The sequence below is a fragment of the Castor canadensis genome, chromosome 4 (assembly GCF_047511655.1).
Source record: "Castor canadensis chromosome 4, mCasCan1.hap1v2, whole genome shotgun sequence".
In the NCBI taxonomy this organism is placed as follows: Eukaryota; Metazoa; Chordata; class Mammalia; order Rodentia; family Castoridae; genus Castor; species Castor canadensis.
The window spans coordinates 93,316,607-93,340,383 of record NC_133389.1 but is presented as its reverse complement, the minus strand read 5'-3'; the positions used below and the strand labels follow the sequence as shown (position 1 = coordinate 93,340,383).

Below are 23,777 nucleotides of genomic sequence, written 5' to 3'. Positions count from 1 at the left end.
CTGGAACTGAATAGTAGACCTCTTCAAATAAAAGGTGCCTTCACAATGCTCTATAGTCCCTAAAATAATGATTTATACCCCAACTAAAATAAAGCAAAAACTAGTCATAATGCCATGTAAAAACAGATAAAAGTGAGACTGCTGTTATGGTGGGAAAAAATAAATGCACAAAGACTCACCTGTCTGGCTCACCAAAATCATCACATGAAAGAATCTACAAAGAGTCTAGCTGACCACCTCCATCTAGTCTGAGATCTCTGAGAAAAGCCAGTCTCTGTGCTACCAGCAAGTGTTGGAGATGGGTGTGTGCTCTAAAGATTATATAATGGAGGTTTTTTTAATGAAGGCCAAATTATGAATGCAAATTTAGGTGAAGTGATTTGGAAGAGGATCATGCAAGTACAAGTTCCCAAAGTATCAGCTCTCTAAGGTGAAATGACTTCTGCTGCCATCAGTATCCTGCACATTTTCACAACAGCGCTTCAGTGCAATTCCTATAGGTGGTAACAAAAGACACTTGAACACCTAGAACAGCATGAATATCTAGAATAAGGTGGATGGAGGCATATCTCACATAGAACCACATGACTCCAAAAAACTAGCACAGAACAATGTTCATTATATGAAAGGTGTAAGGCATGTACACAATAAATATAAGACAAGAGATTCCACATTTTTATTTGCTGGTTTACTAGATAATTCAGATAATGATTTCTATTCATGTATGATGAAATAAGTTATCATAAATTATGATTTATGGACTACATGATGAAGAAATTTTATTCCAAAAGTTTGCTTTTGTCAGGGAACTGCATCTTTCACTGAGCTAATGCAGAAATCAATGTACTGGAATGAATTCACATTAACTCCTTGCAAGTTACTATAAAAACCTTTGAACTTTCGCCAAAGTGTAAAATTAAATATGACTCCCAGTCTTGATTTATACAGCATACTAGTCAAAGGGAATTTGTTTCACTTACCAATAAATTTGTTTCCTAATGGATTGTGCATTACCTAATCTAGAGATTTACATTTAAGCTTCTCTCGTCTTCAATCGACAGATATCCTATGCTTAATTTAATGCTATTTAGTGATATATCTGCTAAAAGAATACAAAAAGGTTTTTAAATGCATTTTTTTCTTTAACAAAATATATTTAAATACCCAGGAATCTTGTTACACTAATATAAGTGTCAGGGGACTGTGCGTAATCCTGATTCACACGTAGAGAAGGCCTTTAAAATCAGGAAAAAAAATTAAGAACAACCAGCAATATTCCTCTGAAGACAAACCTAAAAGCAACAGCAAAGCAAAGTTTATTAGCTTTCTAGGGCTGTCAGAACAAGATATTCAGTCCTAGTTTGCCACAGTGTCTTATGAATTCATTCTAGTATATTCCATAGATCTGACTTTGAGGGGCCAATGCCATACTCCTCTGAAGTCTAGAGGAGATAATCCTTCCTTTCATTTTCCAGTATCTTGTGCTCCAGACATTCTTTGGCTTGTAGTAGCATACCTCCAATATCTGCCTTGTTTATCTTCACATGCTTGTCTTCCATTTGCTCAAATCTCTCTCTCCCTTCTTTTATAAGGAGCAATCATTGAACTTGGAGCCTATTTTAAACTTAGAATAATTGCATTTCAAGTTCCTTAACTTACACATGTAAACATCCAATTTGTAAATTAAGTCACATGTATTGGAGTTTAGAAATTAAGCATCTCTTTTAGAGGGACATAATCTTGTCTACTAAACAGAGGAATGAAGATTATGATAAGGAAGATAGTGTAAACACATGGATGAGAATTCAGCCTTTGATATGAATCTGATCCAGACCTACACCTAACTTAACACGAACTACCTAAGTTATCTAAGTTTCAATTTTATCGTCTATAACAGGGATTGGCAAACTATTGCCTGCAGACCAAATCTGGCCTCTATCTGCTTTTATAAGTACAGTTTTCTTAAGATGGAACCAGTAACAGTGACTTAAGCATTGTTTATGGTTACTTTCATGCTAAAATGGCAGAGGTGACAGGTTATAACAGAGATGGTAAGTCTCACAAAGTTAAAATCATTTCTTGTCTTGAGTTTTATAGACAACACTGACAAACTCTCATCTATCTAACATGGATAATAGCAGTATTCACTTAATCAGATTATGATGAGGCAGATGAGAGCATTAAGCATGCTGACCAAATAGCGAGCTCTCAATAAGGGAAGCTTGGCTATTTCTAATAGAAAGGCATAGCATCATGATAGATAATAAATGGTCTTAGAATCTAAAAAGGCCTAAATCTAGAATCAACTAGGATACTTATTACAAGTGGCATTAATTTGTGCCTGTCATTGAACCTCTCCAAGTTTTAATTTTCTCATCTAACGTGGAGATAATTAATATATCAATTTCAAGGAATTTCTCTGTAGATGGGATGGTCTGCAACAAGAGATTAAGCATTAGTGATACTATTATTAGTCTCCAACGAAGAGAGTATAACATCACTTTCAGTGTTTGAAATGGGAGAGGAACAAGTCGGTCTCAAGAAATCCCATACAGAAAAGATCCAACATCTTGAGTCTTCCCAAGAATACTCAAAACCTCTGTGGCATGCAGGGTGGAGTGTTCCTGTGATTTTTTTGTCTGTTTATTGAGCAAAAATAGACTAGATAATGATTAATATCTGGTATATGGCTATCAATAGTTCCATGCTAATTAAAGTAGGATTATTTAAAATATTGAACAAACAGAGCCTAAAGGACATATGGATGGAGATGAAGGCACAAGACCTTAAAGAAAACCACATTAAACTCAATCACATTCCCCTTCTCATGTTCCCTGTTTTGCTGCTATATTAAAGTTTCAGCTCCTTGAAATGACTCATGGGGACTCCCATAATCTATTGCTTCTATGTCTCTCCATTAAGGGTGCAAAAATTTTATAACTTCACATGGCTCACTTGTGGTAATAATTTCACAAAATGGACATAAAATTCAGATTGTGCTGAAGACAGCATCCTTTATTTTCCCTCCTGCACTTTGCAATTGTCTTAGATCTATAGAAATATGTTTTCAATCATCATCCCATTAGAGATGAGGATCCAGCAGCAAACCAAGCCTGCAATGACCAGTGGTGGGGAAATGTGATTAATAAGAGTTTTCATTTGAAAAAACTTTTCAAAGCTGTGAAATCAGAGTTTAGGAAAATAAATCTATATTTACATATTTGAAGAAAATATATTTCCTGATCCAGGATAGTAGTAAATTATTCCATTTGAGGTTAGAATGTACTTCATGTGGAGAATTCTAATGTCCCAAATGTAGATGAGATAAAATTTTCAAGTCTTACCATTCAAGAAAATTGAGATATTTGGCTATAATATCTTGGGGTATGAATTTTTGTTTTGTTGCTGCTGAAAATGATTAGGTGAAACCACCCCATACCTAGCTGTATGCAAAATTCCAGAATACTATTATGATTCAGATATGAAATATTCCCAAAGGTTTATGGGTTACAAGACTGATCCCAGCTTGTAGTAATATTGAGAGGAGATTAGATCACGAGTGCCCTAACTTCCTCTGTGGATTAATCCATTCATGAATTCATAACTGAACGGCCAGTGAGAGATGGGGACTACTTGGAGGAAGTTGGAAGTCACTGGGGGCCTAACCTTCAGGAGTGTATCTTGCCTGTAGTCCTTTGCTCTCTCTTTGCTTCCCAGCCACCATGAGGTGAGCAGATTTGCTCTGCCACCCACTCCTTACAATAACGTTCTGCCCCAACACTAGCCTACTGCAATGAGGCCAAGCTACTATGGACTGAAATCAAGCCAAAATAAATCCTTCATCATTTAAGTTGTTTACGTCAGGTAACTAACATGCACACAGTATTCGAAATACACAGGTAAAAATTTAATTCTGGCTTTAATTTCAATTAAAAGATTCAAATTCTGAGAGCTTGTCACAATACAAATCTGAATGTGGAGCTACAGAAATGCAAAGCAAAAAGAGGAAAAAGTTGGAAGAAAAAAACATATTTGTCATTCAAAAGCTATCAACATTTTGGTATATTCTCTTTTTGGTGATTCTTCCTGTTTTTTTTAATATTTCTTTGTGACTTATATTCATATATTATCACAAGATATCAAGTGATCATATTATACTACAAAAGGAAGGGCTGTTTATAACAGTGTCAAGTGACCAAGAATCAAATGAAACCTGGATAATTTATCACTAGTGGGAAAGATATGTAATATGCCGAATGTGTGCAAAAGATGAAAAAATTACGTTTCCCCAAAAGAATAAACTACTCTACCTACAGCACCATGAATAGTGGCAGCTAATACATTGATTGAGATATATGCTCTGGAACCAAACTATGTGAAAGAGAAAACAAACTTTGACATTCTTAGTTGAATAATCTTACTCAAGTACCTTAACTGCTCCGTTCCTTGATTTTCTAATATGTAATAGTGTGAATAATAGTAATACCTATCTAATACTATCTACGTAAGAACAATTGGGTTAATAAAGCAAGCACTTAGAAATGGTACAGAATATTATAAGTGGTCAATAAATGTTATCTATCATTATTCATCAGAAAAATAAAATTGATATGTATTTTTTATTGTTGTGCTGGGTGGAGGTACATTGTGTCATTTACAAAAGTTCTGACAATGTATCAAATATATCATACTTGAATTCACCCTCTCCATTGTTCTCCTTTATCCCCCCACCATGCCCCATTCCTTAAGTAGTTTCAACGGGTATCATTTTTAGACTTACATACATAAAAACACATGTATGTATTTGCACCATATTCACCCTACTACATCCCCACATCCTCCCCACCTCACTGGTACCAACCCCCACCCCTGGGCAGGACCTCTTCTGCTTCCTGTTCTCTGATTTTTCTAGAAGAAAAAAGAAAAAAAAAACTGACATTTTTGCTTGTTTAAAATAGCTACACAGGGAATTTCCTTGTGACCTTTCCATGTGTATATGTATTATAACAAGAACTGGTTCATCTCCTCTATTTTTCTTTGTTCTACCTTAGTCCCTTTCAACTGGCTTAAAAATTCTATGTTCATTCTTACCAAGTGCCAGTGGCTCATGCCTGTAGTCTTAGCTACTGGTTTGAAGCCAACCCAGCAAACAGTTTGCAAGACCTCATCTCTAAAAACTCTTCACAAAAATAGGACTGGTGAAGTGGCTCAAGGTGAAGGCCCTGAGTTCAAGTTCCAGTACCACAAAAAAACTCTGTATTCATTCTTGTATAGAGAGTACATCAATCACATCTTCTTAAAAATTGTTATGTATTAAATGTAAATTGAACTACAAGCTAAATGATTATACATACATATACTTATTCATAACTATATATCAGGAATACACATACATTTATATAAACATATGGAGAGTGAATTAGAAACTTATAAATTAAATATGAGGGAAACTGATAGGATTGGTAAATGGATTGAAAAAGAATATCAGGAAACTGAATTAAAACTAAAAAGAGGATGTGCATTGACTGGAAATGACAGCATCCAATAACTAAAGGAAGGGAGTGGAAAGCCAAGCTACTAAGCAAGAATTCAGAGACCAAGAGAGATATCCACAGTGTCTTACAGTAGAGAGCCCACGCAGAGGGCAAAACCAGGAGCCACTGTGCCTTTCCTCTTCACACAAAGGTGGTTCTCATCTTCCTGAGTTACCTGTGTATCCAGCAATGGTCCCAGTATCTGAGATTACTTCAGTATGTGCTCATGGTTTGAATTTAAAAATGCCTTCTAATAAATCAGTTTGATATATTGGAGAACATTGATAACATAGAGAGCATTGCCTGGGGATGTGATAAGTTACTTTCATTTAACTTGCAACATAAAACATAAGGACACAAAAACTATCATAATGACCTTCAAGATAATTGTTATTTTTCTTCTCAGTGCTCTGCAGTGGACATTGGGTGGGATCACAACCATAAAAACAATGAAGTTCACCCTTCATATCCACTGTTTCTGTACCCAAAGATTCAACCAACTGAACACTGAAAATATTTAAAGAAAAATTGCATCTGGACTGAACACGTGTGGGCTTTCCCCTTGTCATTAGTCACTAAACATTGTAACAATTACTTACATAGCATTTACATAGTATTAGCTATTGTAAGTATTCTAGAGATGATTTAAATATGAAGTAGGACATGCATAGGTTATATGCAAGTCCTTTTATAAAAAGGACTTGAAAACATAAAGCAGATAAATATTATGAATGTAAGTTAAACCACAAGCTAAATAATTATGTATAATATACTCATTTGTATCCATGGATTTTGGTATCTGTGGCCATCCTGGAACCAATCCTCTCATAGGAAGACTGTATTTTTAAGACCTCCATATATGGTGATTCATCATCCCACTATGCAGTATTGCATCAAGAATTTGAAAAAAAAAAGAAATATTTGAATTTCTTCCAATGTGACACCATATGAAGACCAGGCTGGATTGCATCCTTTCTTGGGACGTCCTCCTGAACTCTGGGGCTCTATTCTCCCACTTTACACTTTTCAAAAAACTCTCCCACTTGACACTTTAAAAAAGACTGGGCTGCATGGAGCCCCAGGTTTTATTTCTAGTAAACAGATGCTATAAGGTAACATAAGCAAGTCCCCTGGCAGAGTGCCTAACACAGAGCATAACCTGTAAAAGCTAATAGCTTTCCCTTTACCTCTTCAAGCATGGCTTCAATATCCAAGAAAAATCTATCAAAGCTTATCAAATCAATTATCTTCCATTGAATGATATAAGAAGGAGGAATGTAACTGACAAGAAATTTGGATTGTAGCTGCTGGGATTCTGTGGTCTTTGACATGAGAATAAGGGAAATATAGGTACATCACCTTTTATTCTTAAGAGAACTTTGAGAAAGAACAGTAAGTAGTATATGGAAATGAAAGTGTTTTCAGTATAAGTAATATTGAAGAATATAGTTAAGTTTTTCAGCCAATGAAATCTAACAAGCCTCTTGGCAAATAATTAACTACATTTTAAAAGAAAGGGAAGTACTTTTGCAGCTGACATAAGTTACAAGGTATTAAACCAAAGTTGACAGAGAAGAGGACAAATACAGAGGTAAAAGTGCCAAACTGAGAACAAGACTTGAATGAATAGTAAAGAAAATACAAGTCATCATAGCGAGAAAATAGATTAGAAATTGAGGAACAAATGTAGGCACCATTTTCTATACACCAAAACACAGTATATGGAAATAAACACAGCCAAAGATACTGAGATCCAGTCAGTATACCAAATATATTCTGCAGTTGCATTCCCACATTGTTCTGTCTGCCTACTGAGCAGCTTTTCTGTCTGAGAGGAACGATGAGCTGGCAAAAGACCCATTTCTCTTGGATGCTGTGTAAGTTGGCCTGGTTTTCAAGCCATTGAGACATTGTCTTTGCCCAGAAAAGCTGGGCCTAGCTGGATGGATAATTCTATAGAGAAGCTTAACAGGAACCTATTGCCATGTGTGATTCTGATAAACATCCATGAATGTACTATTAAAGAGCTGTGTATCTTCCAATAAAGAAGAAGCAAGCACCAGGTGTCCACATGTGCTCATTTACATCAATTCAGAGACACTCATCTAATTACTTTTTTGATGGGCTTACTAGAATGATTGAGAAGGAAGAGGATGCTATAGGCAGAAGGAAACCTGACAAAAAATCCCTCAATACCTTCATAAAAAAACACAAGGAGATGGATGGATTTCTGTTGCTTCCCAGAGCATGCTGATTAATGGATCAGTGCCATCCTGAGAGAAGCCTCTCCGCAACTGAATGCTGATGGGAAATACTTGCTTGTTTTGTTGAACACTTTGATTAACAACTTGGATAAAGACACAGATGGTATGCTTATCAAATTCTGGGATGATATAAAGCTAAGAGTTATAGCTAATATGTTGGATGCCAGAGTTAAGATTTAGGGCTCTTAACAAGCTAGAATAATGAGCTGCAAATAAAAACATAAAAAGGAATACAGGTAAAAAGCACGATTCTACACTGTGGTACCCAAAGGGCAGCTGAACATACATACTGAGAATTGCAGGCACAAAACTTTGTAGCAGCCCCCCAAAAAACAGAATGCAATATTTTGACTACAAACTGAAAATGCATCCACAGTTACTATAATAATTAAAGAATGCATTCTATTTTTTAATGTTTAATTTACCAAGTATTTGAGATGGATTGCAAAATAAATAAAACAAGCGAAAACAGCACTGAAATGACTCAAAGGAGGTACATAGGAGTGAATAGGAGTACAATATTGTCAATATTTATTCACAACACATTATTGATCATCTAATCTGGCAAAAGGAGTAATCCTTTTATATATCTATTCATACTTACCTTTTTACAGCATATTTCCTTCCCTAGAGTCATTTTCTCTGATTCCCCAACCTAAGTGCTGTCCCCTTTATTATTCTCTCATATAAATGTCATAGCATTTAGGGTAATTTGAAATTACATATTCTGTGTATATATGTTCATATTACTCTCAACCAAGCTGCACAGAGATAACATTTGTAATTTTTTATCCAATACTATGTAACTGAACTGCCACCTAGTTCTTGGAGCATAGTAAGTATTTAATAAATATGTCCTATATTGAATCATAAATAGCCCAGGGATTTTAGGGCTAACAATCTGAAAGGGGAGAAAGATATGCAAAGATAAAATCCAACATAAATCATATTCTTCATGAAGTCATTACTAAGATTCTCTGAGAGTATGAAGCCATCTGGAGAACCTGGGGAAAAGACTTCCTGGAAAACTGACTTGCACTAGGGCTCAAAAGATGAAAAAGAGTTCATCTTGAAAATTGATCCCAAACTGAGGGAAGAACTTAGGCATAGCAACTGAGTTGTGGAAGGACAGAAGGTACGTGGGGGACAGTAGGAGGAAGTCCAGTATGGCAGGAGCATATGGTAGGGGAAATGTGTGCTTTAAAATGACATTGTGACAACTATGTTCCCTTTACCATCATTTAAATGCCTATTGCCAAATTGAAACATATTGGAGAAAAATTGTGCACAGTGACAAAAGGAGCTAAAGACTGTCATATCAATCAGAGCACAAAACTGTGTATTGAGCCTGAAAAATAAAACATTTATAAGTGGAATGAGCATAATATATATTTTCAAATTTTATAAAGTATTCTTACATAGGCCAAGTATTACACTTATTTTTAGTTAAATAAAGTTAATTTGTAACCAATGGATGGAAGGATCTATCTTTAACAAAATTTCTTCCAATTTTAGTGTTGTTCAGCTGAACTTTGCATAATAGCTCCTAGTCAATAAAGAAGTTTAAGCAGACATTTCCACCAACATGACAAATAAAACTGTGTCTTGAATTCAGAATTCAGTCTGACTCCATCTCTTCCCATTGTCAAATCTTCCTTACCACCATCAATAATCATAGAAAATTATTTTTAATAGAAATTTCTTTCTCCTGAATTTCAATCAAATAACTTGGTTGTGTATATGTGTGTGTGCATATGTGTTTTACATATCTAGTAATTGTTCTACTCAGTCCTCAAGCCACAGAAACCTGAGTTCTTCAATTTCCATTCATAAGATAAATCTTTTTCCTTATTATTTCCACTATTCATCATTAACATGGTTTTCAAAATTATTTCCATTTCCACCCTGTTTCTACATCTCCAGTTAGTGTCACCCTCTGGACTCTCACGTACTGTCTTTCCCTCTACATCCATTACTTCTCTTGATTTCTACTCTCATAAGGACACTACTATGACTTGCCCCACCCCCTGCCTGGTTTCTCCATCTTTGCTTTCACTCTTATCTAATCCAAACTCCAGCCTGAGGTCAGAATTATCCTTCTCAAATACACATGGAATCCTGTCACAACTGGGTAATGTCCCTCCTGTATTTTAAAGTGACAATGGGTGAATTAAGTCCATTAACATTAAGCGTTAGAGCTAAAAATATACGACGGAGAAATAGCAGCCTCTTCAACAAAAACTGCTGGGAAAACTGGTTAGCAGTCTGCAAAAAACTGAAACTAGATCCATGTATATCACCCTATACCAAGATTAACTCAAAATGGATCAAGGATCTTAATATCAGACCCCAAACTCTTAAGTTGATACAAGAAAGAGTAGGAAATACTCTAGAGTTAGTAGGTATAGGTAAGAACTTTCTCAATGAAACCCCAGCAGCACAGCAACTAAGAGATAGCATAGATAAATGGGACCTCATAAAGCTAAAAAGCTTCTGTTCATCAAAAGAAGTGGTCTCTAAACTGAAGAGAACACCCACAGAGTGGGAGAAAATATTTGCCAGCTATACATCAGACAAAGGACGGACAACCAGAATATATAGGGAATTTAAAAAACTAAATTCTCCCAAAACTAATGAACCAATAAAGAAATGGGCAAGTGAACTAAACAGAACTTTCTCAAAAGAAGAAATTCAAATGGCCAGAAAACACATGAAAAAATGCTCACCATCTCTAGCAATAAAGGAAATGCAAATTAAAACCACGCTAAGATTCCACCTCACACCTGTTAGAATAGCCATCATCAGCAACACCACCAACAACAGGTGTTGGCAAGGATGCGGGGAAAAAGGAACCCTCTTACACTGTTGGTGGGAATGTAGACTAGTACAACCACTCTGGAAAAAAATTTGGAGGCTACTTAAAAAGCTAGACATTGATCTACCATTTGATCCAGTAATACCACTCTTGGGGATATACCCAAAAGACTGTTACTCCAGAGGCACCTGCACACCCATGTTTATTGCGGTACTATTCACAATAGCCAAGTTATGGAAACAGCCAAGATGCCCCACCACTGATGAATGGATTAAGAAAATGTGGTATCTGTACACAATGGAATTTTATGCAGCCATGAAGAAGAATGAAATGTTATCATTCGCAATGGATGGAATTGGAGAACATCATTCTGAGTGAGGTTAGCCTGGCCCAAAAGACCAAAAATCGTATGTTCTCCCTCATATGTGGACATTAGATCAAGGGTAAACACAACAAGGGGATTGGGCTATGAGCACATGATAAAAGCGAGAGCACACAAGGGAGGGGTGAGGATAGGTAAGACACCTAAAAAACTAGCTAGCATTTGTTGCCCTCAACGCAGAGAAACTAAAACAGATACCTTAAATGCAACTGAGGCCAATAGGAAAAGGGGAACAGGTACTAGAGAAAAGGTTAGTTCAAGAAGAATTAACCTAGAAGGTAACACCCACGCACAGGAAATCAATGTGAGTCAATGCCCTGTATAGCTATCCTTATCTCAACCAGCAAAACCCCTTGTTCCTTCCTATTATTGCTTATACTCTCTCTACAACAAAATTAGAGATAAGGGCAAAATAGTTTCTGCTGGGTATTGGGGGGGGAGAGGGAGGGGGCGGACTGGGTGGTAAGGGAGGGGGTGGGGGCAGGGGGGAGAAATGAACCAAGCCTTGTATGCACATATGAATAATAAAAGAAAAAGGAAAAAAAAATAAAGTGACAATGGCCAATAAGTTTGGGATTTGAAAAATCATTGGGAAAGTTTCAGGTAAATTAAGGTGAGATCTCTTGTGTGTCTCCCATGGTGTCAGGTAGACAATCTTAACCATGGGATAGCCCTTAGGGACAGTGCTCTTCCAATGGGTAGGTTTTAGATAAACATTGGGTAAATATATCACCAGTGTTAACATGTTAAATACTGGCCTAAAGCTGAGCTCTATAAGCATTTGCAACTTTTTCTCATAGGAAAATCATTTTCAAAGTTTAACATTTAAAGTTTTGTTTGTCTTTTAATCTTATATGTGGTTATAGCTATGCCCTATAACTATAAGAAGGCTGTGCATAGTTTTCTGTTGATACATGCTTAATTTTATCATAAAATGGTTTCTGTTAAATGGAAAGTTTTGAAACCAGGAAGTATGTATCCTTCTACCATTTCAAGATTGTTTTACTATTCTTGGTCTATCGCATTTCCATATAATTTTAGCATCACTTTGTAAATTTATTCAATAAAACTAGCTGATTTTATGGGGATTGAAGAGAATTTGTAGATCAATTGCAGGCTATTTTCACTTTAATAATTTAAGGCTTCTCATCCATTACCCTAGAATATCTTTTCATTTATTTGGGTTTTTTTTTTCCTCAACAATGTTTTAGAGAATTCACAGTACATACTTCTAATTTGTTTGTTAAATTTATCTTAAATGTTTAGGTTTTTGAAGCAATTATATAAATTAAACTGTTTTCTCAATTTCATTTTCTGATTGTTCATTATTAGAGTATAGAATACAGTTGATTTGTGAATATGAATCTTGTACCCTGCAAGCTTGCTGAATTACTTAATTACCTCTAACAGTCTGGGGGATGAAGGGGTTCTTTTGTGATTTCCTACTTAGAAATTCATCTTATATAACCACAGGTATAGTTTTACTTCTTTCTTTTCAATTTAGATACCTTTTAAATTGTTTGATTTTATAATTTTATTTTATTCTATTTCCTAAGTTTATCATCTTTTTAATTTTTTGTTAAATTACATTGGATAGAATCTCCAGAATAGTGCTGGACAGAATAGTGCTGGATAGCAATTGAAAAATTAGGAGAGTTTTTCCTGATCTTAAGAAGACCAAACTATTTTTAAAAGAAAGAACTACTTTTTAAAGCAAAGTAGATAAAAAGTTATTTTGTCCCTTCATATCTACTTGCTTGCATTGATGGAAACACAGTAATAGATATTGATTAATTGAAAACCATTTTTTAAAAGTTGTTTATTTTCTCATTTAGAGAAAAATATATCCTGTAATTACAATTAGGTGAAAAGAAAGCTACATATGAATTTTTATCAAAGACCCACAATTTTTCCCCCTGAGAAGGGTCCTACAAATACTTTCTTTTCTAGAAAGGTTTCTAGTCAGACTCATAGAAACCAGGGTATAAGGCCCTAAGAATGCCTTCTTTCATTGTCTACTCCCAATATCCAGGAAAGAAACCTTGATTTCATATTTTTGCAGAATTCTGGAAATATAGTATATATTAAATTAATTAGTTGAAGTCCTAAACTTTTGATTCTTTATAATTCAAAAAATTAAAGTATTATCTCTTCTGACTTAGAAGAGATAATCTGGAATTTGGATAATCCTGTCTTAGACTGTAAATATCTTCAGTGACTATAACTTCTTAGTCTTTACATACTGTTATATAAGAAACTGCCTTATTAATAGTTCCATGATATTTGTTAAAAGAATAAGTGAAAGAATGAGCAAATGTGCTACTGTTCCTAATGGGTCCTTCATTGGTTGATTTCTTATTCTACATGAGTTCTTCAAATATTTCCGATTACAGAATCATACGTCTTCAAATGAGATGAAGCACTTATCCTATCCATAAATGCTTGGATCCAGCAACTGTTAAACAGGTTGATACTAGAGAACATAGCATAAGAAAGAAAGAAGATGATATGTGACCTGAAGACAAAGGATGTCTCACAATGTGAAAGGAAGTATTGACTGTATATAATGTGTTCAAGAAAATAATGAAGTACATATTTTTGTTCTTCACTACAACATTTTAGTCAACAATACTTTGCCTAATAATGTCCTATATTATAATTACAGTTGTTCACATAAATTTCCATATAGACACTATACACATGAAAAAAATCAAGAAAATAACAGTATGTGAATTCTTATAACACTTGAAAGAAGTTTCAAATCCATTTTCAATTACAAATCTTTCAGGTAAACTTCAAAACTGTACCCTCCTTCTTGACATATGGGTGGTAGGTTGATTAATGGCCTAATCCTAAGAACCTGTGAAAGTTATTTTATATACTAAAAAGAGACTTTGCAGATTAAACTAAGGGTATAGATATGGGTGGTTAGACAAAAGAAGAGCCCAGAGTTTAGTGCAGTACTAAATTGAGATGCTATGACTGTAAAAAATAAATGAAAAAAGATGCTATGACAATGAACTTAAAGATGCAGGAAGAGACTATGAGCCAAAGAATGCAGCTGTAAAAACTGACAAAGGTCAGAGAAAGGTTTTACCCACAGAGCTCTTGAAAGTATTCACTACCCTTTGATTTCAACCCAGTGAAAATGATTTTGGGCTTCTGACCTTTATAATTATGAAGAAATAAATGAACATTGTATTAAGCCAGAAAATTTGCAATTTTGGTATAATAGCTATAGAGAATTTATACACATACATACATTAAAATTATTTACACAGAAGCATGGTTTATTTTCTGTTCTGTTGACCATTATTGAGTATGTAGGATGTGCTGAGGTATTGAGGTTGGTAGGACAATGAAGTAGACACAGTCCCTCTCTCCATCCCCCCCTCCAGGAGGATGAACAACAAGGTAGGTAAAATAGAAGCACTAGGTTGGGACTCTGAATCTTGCTAAACCACAAAAAGAAAATATGCTCAGTTCCTAGCAGATTCTATTGACTGAGGAAAAGATGCCTGGTAAGAATGCCTATGTTTTTTCAGAGAAGGCAATTAACATTTATAATGGAAACCCATAAAGATTATTAGGAGTTAAGCACAGATTAGATTACAAGGGGTCAATGAAAGTCACATTAAAAGAAAGTATATAGGTACAGAAGGAAAGGGCCCTTTTTCATGAATGGTATGTATTCAGATGTGCAACAACAGGAGTTTGACATAGGGTGTTTGAGATATAAGTGTTCAAAGGTTAAGAAAGAGCACAATCAGGTTAAGTTGTCTGAGTAGTGAGTTGCCATTGAGAGCTTAAAATCTATGAGGGTGATAACCAGATTTGCCTTTTGGGAAGATTCCTGTCATTAGAATGAGAGAATGGGAAGCAGGAGGAAGAACTGATGAGGGCAGAAGGAGCACTACTGCACTGATCTACTTTAAAACTAGGCTCAGCCCAAAATAAGGCAGAGCGATGGGGATGGAGAAAAGATCAAGATAAACACATCTCTAAAGTAGCAGTATTGTATAAAATTTTATATAAAATGTTAAAACAAAAAGCAAAACAGCACAATCTGAACATGAAAAATGTAGAGAAACATTCTTCTTGTTAAATTTAAACTTCCTTGACCCAGGCTTGATTATTCCTCCTCCAATGATGGTTTAAAGAGCTTGTCAATGTTTCAGGAAACATGAAGGAAATAGATCATTTGGCAAAAATAGTAGATGAGTAAAAAGTTTATATTTCAATCTGCAAGAAAGTGTAGGATAGAAGTATATAATCACCCTGTGTGATAGACTTATGAAGAGAGTCTACAGTAGTTTTTAAAGTTTTTCTCATCTTTTATATATACAATTCTTTTCAAGGATACTTTATAAAATGCTCTCTTAATTTGCAGTGGTTAGTAGACATGTAACTTTCAGTTCTCCAACACATTCTCCAAGCTTAGGAAAAATACACTTGTTTATATGTAATTGTAAACTTAAATATTTCAATTATATAATATTCAACATACATAATATAAACTTTGTAAGTATATTAATATTAATTTTAAATTTCCCAGTGATTGCAGATATGTTAATGTTCTCTAAATTACAAAGAGATACTTTCTTTTTTTTTTCAGGTATTATTTCTTTTTCGAGATGCTGAGCATAGAACTCAGGTCCTTGAGCATTCTAGGCAAAAGCTCTAGCACTGAGATAAGTATGTACTCAACCCCAACGAAGACTATTTAGATAGTGGTGATAATGACAATGGTGATGATGATATTCCTGTCTCCCATCAATGCCTCATTATATATGGCAGCTAATTAATTATATTATAACAGAGTTATGATGCAAATGCTGAATTATTCACAGGTGAAGTACTACCAAAGATAATCATCTTGCAAAACCAATAATAATTTCTCTGGAATCAAATATAAAAGATATTACACTTACATTTTATAACCTGATGAATTAAATTTTATTCACAAAGTTATTGCTGAGTTACTTGGAATATTTTTTTGTCATGCTGGAGTTTGAACTCAGGACTTTGCACCTGTTAGGCAGGTCCTCTACAGCTTGAGCCATGTCTCTAGCCCAGGAATATTCTTTATTCTTCATTATTCTATCTTTCAAAAACACTGCCTCTCTACTTATTGCAATTCAATTTCCCTTAATCTCAAATTGTACATCAAGAGCAAAAGTACATCTGTACTCTTTCTGACAATGTATTACATTACTGACACCTCTATGGATATACTTAGAAGGCAAAATTATTAAGACCTGATGATTCAGTCATGCATTCAACCTAAAAGGCTGTTACACACATGCACACACACACATACACGCACGCATAAACACACTTCAGAACTTATATGAAGTACATGTGTTGACCTTTATCATGTCTAAACTAATCATTTCAGTCATTCAGTCAATGTATACTGAGAGCCCATGAGGGGTCAGATCCTGTGTTAGGCAATGGGATACAGACATTAACATCATTCTGTCCTGAATTTCAATGAGCTCTCAATTTAGTAAAAGATATAGAAGTCTGCATTAACAATTGGGTTTTAAATTTAGCTAAATTTAGTCCTAATGGCAAGCACAATCTAGGGGAAATGCTTCCTAGATTAGGCAGGACTTGATCTTATCCCAGAGAATGAGGGAATCTTACGTGAAGAGAAAGAGCATGCCAGGTAGACCATGTATTTGTAAGGGAAATTAAAATGATTGAGAGATACTTAGGAGGCAAAATTATTAAGACCTGATGATTCAGTCATGTATTCAAAATATGGTTTGAATATCTAGTAACTTTCAGGCACTATTTCAGGTGCTATGCACACAGCAGTGAAAAAAATGAAAGAAAGGAAAAAATCAAGACCTTTGGTACTCTCTTGGGAGTGTACCATCTAGACAAGGGAGAGACACAATAACAACTAAAAACATATGTCACTTGGTAACTAAGTACAATGAAAAAGAATAAAGATGAATAAAGGGAATAAGAAGTGATAAAGGAAATCAGAGGAGTCAAAAATACTTGATATGAGAGAATTCTGAACAAAGCTTGAAATAAGGAAGAATGAAGGGAGAACCAAGAGAAAAGGATAATGCAGTGGCTTGGAATCTGAGGGTGTTTTTGTCTCATTCCTTGGGAAAACACTGACGTAAGGAACATAATTGGAAATATCTCATCTCAAGTATCTTAATGTTGGCCTAAGCTATTTTCCTGCCCAAAGTAAGTAGTCTCCGCCAACACACAATCAGAAAATGCGTCATGCACTTTGTCATCAGGCTCATTAGGAGCTGATAGTGGCTGACAGGACATAGATTCAAGCTTCTTTTTAAATTTTTTTAAATAAAGTACAATTTTAATATTTGTCCTCACAGTGATTTTCCCAAAGCCATATAGACATGGCTATTATCTGTATTTTGAATCACAAAATTAATTTAAATGAAGAATTTAAAATTCTTAAGATGTGTTTCCACAGCTATGTAAACCAGCAGGAGTCATATAAGACATCTCAGTTTAAAGAATAATTATCCTCATGAGAACATCTTAGGGAATCCAATTTATATTCTCCAAATGGAATTGAAAGACAAAGTCCACGCATGAATTCCAAGGGTAAAGCACCTTCTGTTATAAGAAGCACCACATTAAGGTCACTATTCTACCTCAGTTTATCCATTATGAAAATAATTTTTTTTTGTGGTACCGGGGCTTGAACTCAGGATCTTTACTTTGAGCCACTCCACCAGACTTATTTTTTTTGTGAAGGGTTTTTTGAGATAGGGTCTAATAAACTATTTGCTCTGGCTGGCTCTGATCTAAGATCCTCCTGATCTCTGCCTCCTGAGTAGCTAGGATTAGGCATGAGCCACCAGCGTCAGGCTTAAAATAAAATTCTTAATGAGTTAACTCCTATATATGAAAAATATTATGAATTTCTTAGGGGCCATTAGACATTTTTTCTTGGTAGACACATACATGTCATATACCTAAGAGGTAACACAATTGGGTATTTTCACTTAATATTTAAAAAAATCATTTTTGAAAAGATTTGCTTTAAGAGTATGTTAACATAAGTATCACAAAAGTTATGAACCCACGGTAAATTTTGATTAAAGCACTGCTTTCATTTGGTGAATATCTTTTAGATTCCCTAATAGCTTTTGCTGTTTTACTATAAATTGGTTGTTATACATATCTCCTCTTCTTTGAATATATTGTCTTTTCTTACCTGAAATGATTATTTCCACATTGAAATAAACACATAAGTCCATGAAAATTTAGGAGTGAAGGGTAGATAACAGTCATGGTATGTATATGAAATGTCCTCCCAAAAGTCTCATATCATAAAGGCTTGGTCCCAGATGATGGCACTTTTGAGAGGTGACTGGATCATGAAAGTACCTTTGTAGAGGTGGGGGGAGGGCAGTGCTGGGGTTTGAACTCAGGGCCTCTTACTTGCTAGGTAGGTGCTCCACCACCTGAGACAAATCCCAATCCCATTTTTCTTTAGTTAATTTTCAAATAGGGTCTTCTGTTTGCCTGGACTGCTCTGGATCATGATCTTCCTATTTATAGCTCCCATATAACTGGGATAAAATATATGAAATGGGTTCTTGCTAACTTTTTTCCTGGGTTGGCCTCAAACTGTGATCCTCCTGATTTCTGTTTCCAAGTAGCTTGGAGTATAGGTGTAAGCCACTCCACCTGGCTATAAGGATACTAATTTTATCAATGATATAAACTATTGATGAGTTAATATTTAATAGGCTAGTAGGAGGTGGGCCCCGATTGGAGGAACTAGGTCAATGGGAGTATGTCTTGTCCCTATCCCCTTCCTATCTGGCTGTCTGTTGCCTGGCCACCATGATATGAGCAATTCTGATTCACTATATCTTCCACCATGATCTACCATAATATTCTGCCTTATCCTGGGCCAAAAGCAATGGAGCCAATTGACCATGGACTGAAACCTTTGAATCTATGAGTCAAAACAAAATTTTCCTCTTTAAATTGTTTTGCACAGGTATTTTACACAGCAATGAAAATGGGCTGACACAGAAAATTGGTACAAAGAAGTTGGGTAGTTACTGTAACTACATGTGACCATGTGGTTCAGAAGTCTTTGAAACTTGTTTAAAGTAAGAATTTGAAAAAGTATGGAGAAGCCAGTTAGAAACAGCTTAGAATACTGTACAAGGAGCTTTAAAGGATAATTCTTGTGGGAGCTCAGAAGACCACCATGTCAATAGGAATGTGGAGAGTAAAAGCTGTGCTCATAAGGTTTCAGATAGACATGAGGACTGTACTGGAAACTGGACTAGAATTCATTTGTGTTATATTCTGGCAAAGAGCTTATCCACATTTTATTCATGCCCTGAGACTTCATAGGGGGCTGAATTGAAAGGAGATGGACTAATTAATTTGTTGAAGGAAATTTCAAGGCAGCACAGCTTCAGGCTGGAGTATGTTGATTGCTGGCTGCTTTTAGCCAAATTTACTTTAGAATTGTAAGCAAAAAGTAGAAAGATTTGAAAAACTTGTAGGGTGGCCAGAAAAGGAATATGTTTAAAGTTGACATTAGTACCACTAAAACAAGAAAGTACTTTTCATTAGTTTGGTAAGAAAGATGCCTTGAAGACATCTCACAAATTTGTTAGAAGCTCCCACCACAGGATCAAGGATTTAAAGATATAAATTCCATGGAAAGACTTTGCTTTGAGAAGACAGCACCAGGGCTCCCTATTTACACAGGGTCACCTAGGGAAGTGTTTCCCCAGATTCAGACATCTTGACTCTCAGAGGCCACTGCAGCTGTTGTTCAAGGGGCAGGGGGACTTGCTATACTGCTTGAGCTGGTGGCAGACCTTCATTGTCTTACTGATGTTAGTTTGCCAAGCATAAAAAATATAATAGTTGTGACATTATGGTAGGCTTCCACACAGATTTCAAAGAAAGGCCAGGCAATGTATGGCAAGATTGGAGTCCCTAGTGGCAGGTCCAAAAAGGACAATGTTTGAAGCTGTGAGACCGAAGTTAATGCTGCAATGAAAACCCCAGAAAGATAGAGATGCCAGGAAAATAGAATGCCTGCTAAACAAAGCCATAGGTGGTGCACAGAGTCAAATGAGACAGGAAATCTTGGCAACCAGCAAGACCACACAGTCAGGGTTTCCCAAACCCCCTTTAAAAATTTAATATCATATTATTGTTGTTCTTGGGGTACACTGTGATATTTACAAAAGTGATTACAATATATCTTAGTCAAATTCACCCCCTCCACTATTCTCCTTTATTCCCTTTCTCTCCTTCTTTGGAAAGTTTCAACAGATCTCATTTTTCCATTTTTATACATGAGTATATATTTTAAGCTCACATCACACCAGCAAGTGCCCCAGACACTAGATATAGTGCTCCAATGTTTAATAATTGCCCTGATGCATTTTGGTCTTGCTTTGATCTGATTTTCTCTTGCTATTTTCGTATTACCCACTTTTGAAATGTTAATACATACCCTATCACCCTTGTATGTTGAAAGTATGTAATTTTCTTTTTGATGTCACAGGGATCATAACTAAGAGTTTCCCTTCAGTCTCAGAGGAGATTTTGAACTCAGACTTTTCAGAAATGACAGAACTGTTGAGGTTATGGGAACCTTTGGACATTGACTGAATTTTACATGATGAGAAGAACATGAGCCATTTGGGGATCAGGGGTGAGTTGTTCTGACTTGAATATAAAGTAAGCCCCCAAAAGGCTCATGTGTTAAAGGCTTGGTCCCCAACTGATGTTGGTCCTGCTGTTAACAGGTGACTGGTTAATGAAGTTGATAACTCCATCAGTGGGTTAACCTATTGATAAGTCCACATTCATGGGCTGTTAGGAGGTAGGAGCACAGTTGGAGGAAGTATGTCACTGAGGGTATAACTTTGAAAGGTGTATCTTTCCCCTTGCCTCTTTCTGTCTTTGCTTGCTTCCTGGCTGCCACAATGTGAACACCTTTTCTCTACTAAGTCCTTTGTGCATGGTGTTTCTGCCTTGCCACAGGTCTAAAAGCAATGGAACCAGCTGACCATGGACAAAAACTCTGAGACCATGAGCCAAAATAAATCTCCTCATTTTAAATTGCTTTCTCAGGTATTTTGTCACAGCTCAGGAAAAGCTGACTAATATAATAACATATAAAATTTACTTGCATTTGTAATTTACTTGCATTTGCTTATATTTCCAACTTATACCTTAAAGCCACCTCTCTATTTCTTTATTGCCCCTTCCCTGGTCTAACCTACCATCTTGTCTTATATTGACCAGATGCAATGGTCACTCAATGGCTTCCTTGCTTCTTTTATGTCATTCCACAAACAGAAGTCAAAAGCTATCTTCTAAAAACATAAATTGAATCACATTATCCACTGTGCTGCCCAGCTGAAAGCTCCACTTGAATCAGATCCATACTCCTTGACAGGTCTCATAAGATTCTCCCGACGCCTTCAGTCTCTCTTTATACTCCCTCACTGCCTACATTCAAATCACATGCTTCATTTATCTATTTTCCTTTTTTACTTTCTGTCTTTCTTTTTCTTATCCATAACATCCTTCTTGCCTACTATGTTTAATATGCTCTGGACATATCACTAAATTAAGTAACATTGTTATGTATTTTTCACTTAGCATCCTTTTCCTCACCCTGCACATCCCAGATTTATACCACTTCTGTGAGGATTTCCCTAAAGTCTATCTAAATAATTTATGTCAGCATCTTCAGAGCTAATCAAGACTGTATGAAAATTCCACAGATCCTTGGTCTTCTATGAGTCCATACTATAGAAGAAGAGCAGGTAACATAGCAGGTGCTCAATACATAGGTTTTGATCAAATGAATGAATAAAGTCAATATGCACATAAAAATTGAAAACAAAAATGGTAGTGACCTAGCTCTGGCTTCCTTAGAATGGATCCATGTTTTCTGTGTGAGTTGTTTAATATTTCTGAAAGTCAAATCACTTAAGACAATTCTACAGACTGAGGAAGCAGATATAGGACCATGATGGCACTGAGTTAAACAATTACTAAACATTAAATTGCATTCATATAATGGTAAGGGTGTATCTTAAAGATGAACCAGTATATTGGCCATAAAGAAGAACTATCATTTACCTGATTCATACATACAAACTGAACTCAATTCTCACTTCTGGTCCTAAACTGAGAGCTTTTTAGAACTAAGACCTTGATGGTTAGGACTCAAATTTATCCAATTGCTCATATAATTTTGCAAACAAGGATTCCCACCGTACAATTCCTAACTTGTTCTGTCTTAAAATAAAAGGTAGTATAAAAAAGTAGAAGAAATTCATAAGCTGCATGGTAATCACCAGTCTTCGTCTTGCCCACCACCTTTCATTCCAGCTGTAGTTAATCTTCATTCCTTTCTCTATTCACCCACATATTCCAAATTTTCCCATATATGGTTCAAAGAAAGACTGCCATCTCTGATTGGGATCTCATAAAGCTCTCCCAGGTTGCCTCATTTCATCTGTCATTTTGTTCTATTAACTTTCATGTATTTATATTTTATATTGTAGACCATTTAAAGTCAACTTTTCACATAGATATTTTGCCAACTACATCAGAAGAAATTCAAGGTCTTATGTTTTCCATGTATATAGTCAAAGCACCAGAATGCCATCATAAAAAATATACTCATTTATCTGAGTATTTGGTTTTCTCAGTGAAATAGAAAAACTGAGCTTCCTACAAATTCAACAAACGGCCAATAAATCAAGGTGAAATACACAGCAAGGGAGTCAAACATCCAAAATCATTGTAATACAGATAACCATCTGGATATGAAAGTTTTCATTTCATTTCTCTGGATTTTAAGAGTATGGTATTAGCAAAGGAGAATGAAAACAATTATTAAAGAACAAAGCTATAAATTCTGGACCTTTGGACAAACCTCCTGAGTTATGTGTCTATATGTCAATGTTCTTATCTGCTACTCCTCAGTCATCTCCTTACCAGAGCTGCTGCAGTATGAGGGTTCAACAGGTCTTCCATTTTTGTCAGAACAGGCTATTGCTTGAAAGCGCACACCTTCTCCACATTCTTTGATGTCTCCTTGCACCCGCAATCCTCGCTGAAGATCTCTTTTGCCTTCTGGAAGAATGCAATCTGACCAGTTTCCATAAGGTTTGGATACAAATACATCACAAGGACATGATTCTGTTTCCACAAGAGGATATAGGTCAGCATCCTGGCATTTCTCCTTCTTTCTGCTCTTCCCTGTTCCAACAAGAGATATTTATACTTTAATTTTGTATCTGATATTTTATTAAAAGTCACACACATGTTTGTGTTTTCAAGGTTTTAAAATATCAAATGTTAAATAAAATGAAGATTTACAGTAGACCCACCTTGGTCATAAGATTATAATACACAGTTTTGAAGAAGCATGGTCAAAATATAAAATTTTAAAAGTCAAAAGAAATTTAAAAAGCAATGTTGTTAAATTCTACATGTTCATCATGCAGCTCAGTTGAAGCAGAGAAGCTCTCAGTCAGTCCTACATTATTGGCAGCTGTGTTTAAATTGTTGCATGATCTACCGAGGTCTCTCTGGCCTTAATTTTGTGAAAATATGCCTCTCAGAAAGCAACTAGTGTCCCCAAAGTAAGGTAAAAGTTCCTGTGCTTAATTTAAGTGATAAAGTGAAAATTTTAGATTTTTTGAAAGGTGGTATGTCTGTAGTGAAAATTAGGTGGCATTATGGAAAAAATGAACCAAGCATCCTCAGGATAG

The 23,777-nt window shown here is 35.6% G+C and overlaps 1 protein-coding gene across 1 annotated transcript in view; it reads right to left on the bottom strand.

The window, feature by feature from the left end:
- Positions 1 to 23,777, bottom strand: part of Thsd7b (thrombospondin type 1 domain containing 7B) — an 809,913-nt gene that overhangs the window by 222,509 nt on the left and 563,627 nt on the right. Inside the window, exon 14 of the mRNA XM_074070650.1 lies at positions 22,999 to 23,262. Coding sequence (XP_073926751.1) covers positions 22,999 to 23,262 — 264 coding nt within the window. The remainder of the gene's footprint in view (positions 1 to 22,998; positions 23,263 to 23,777) is intronic.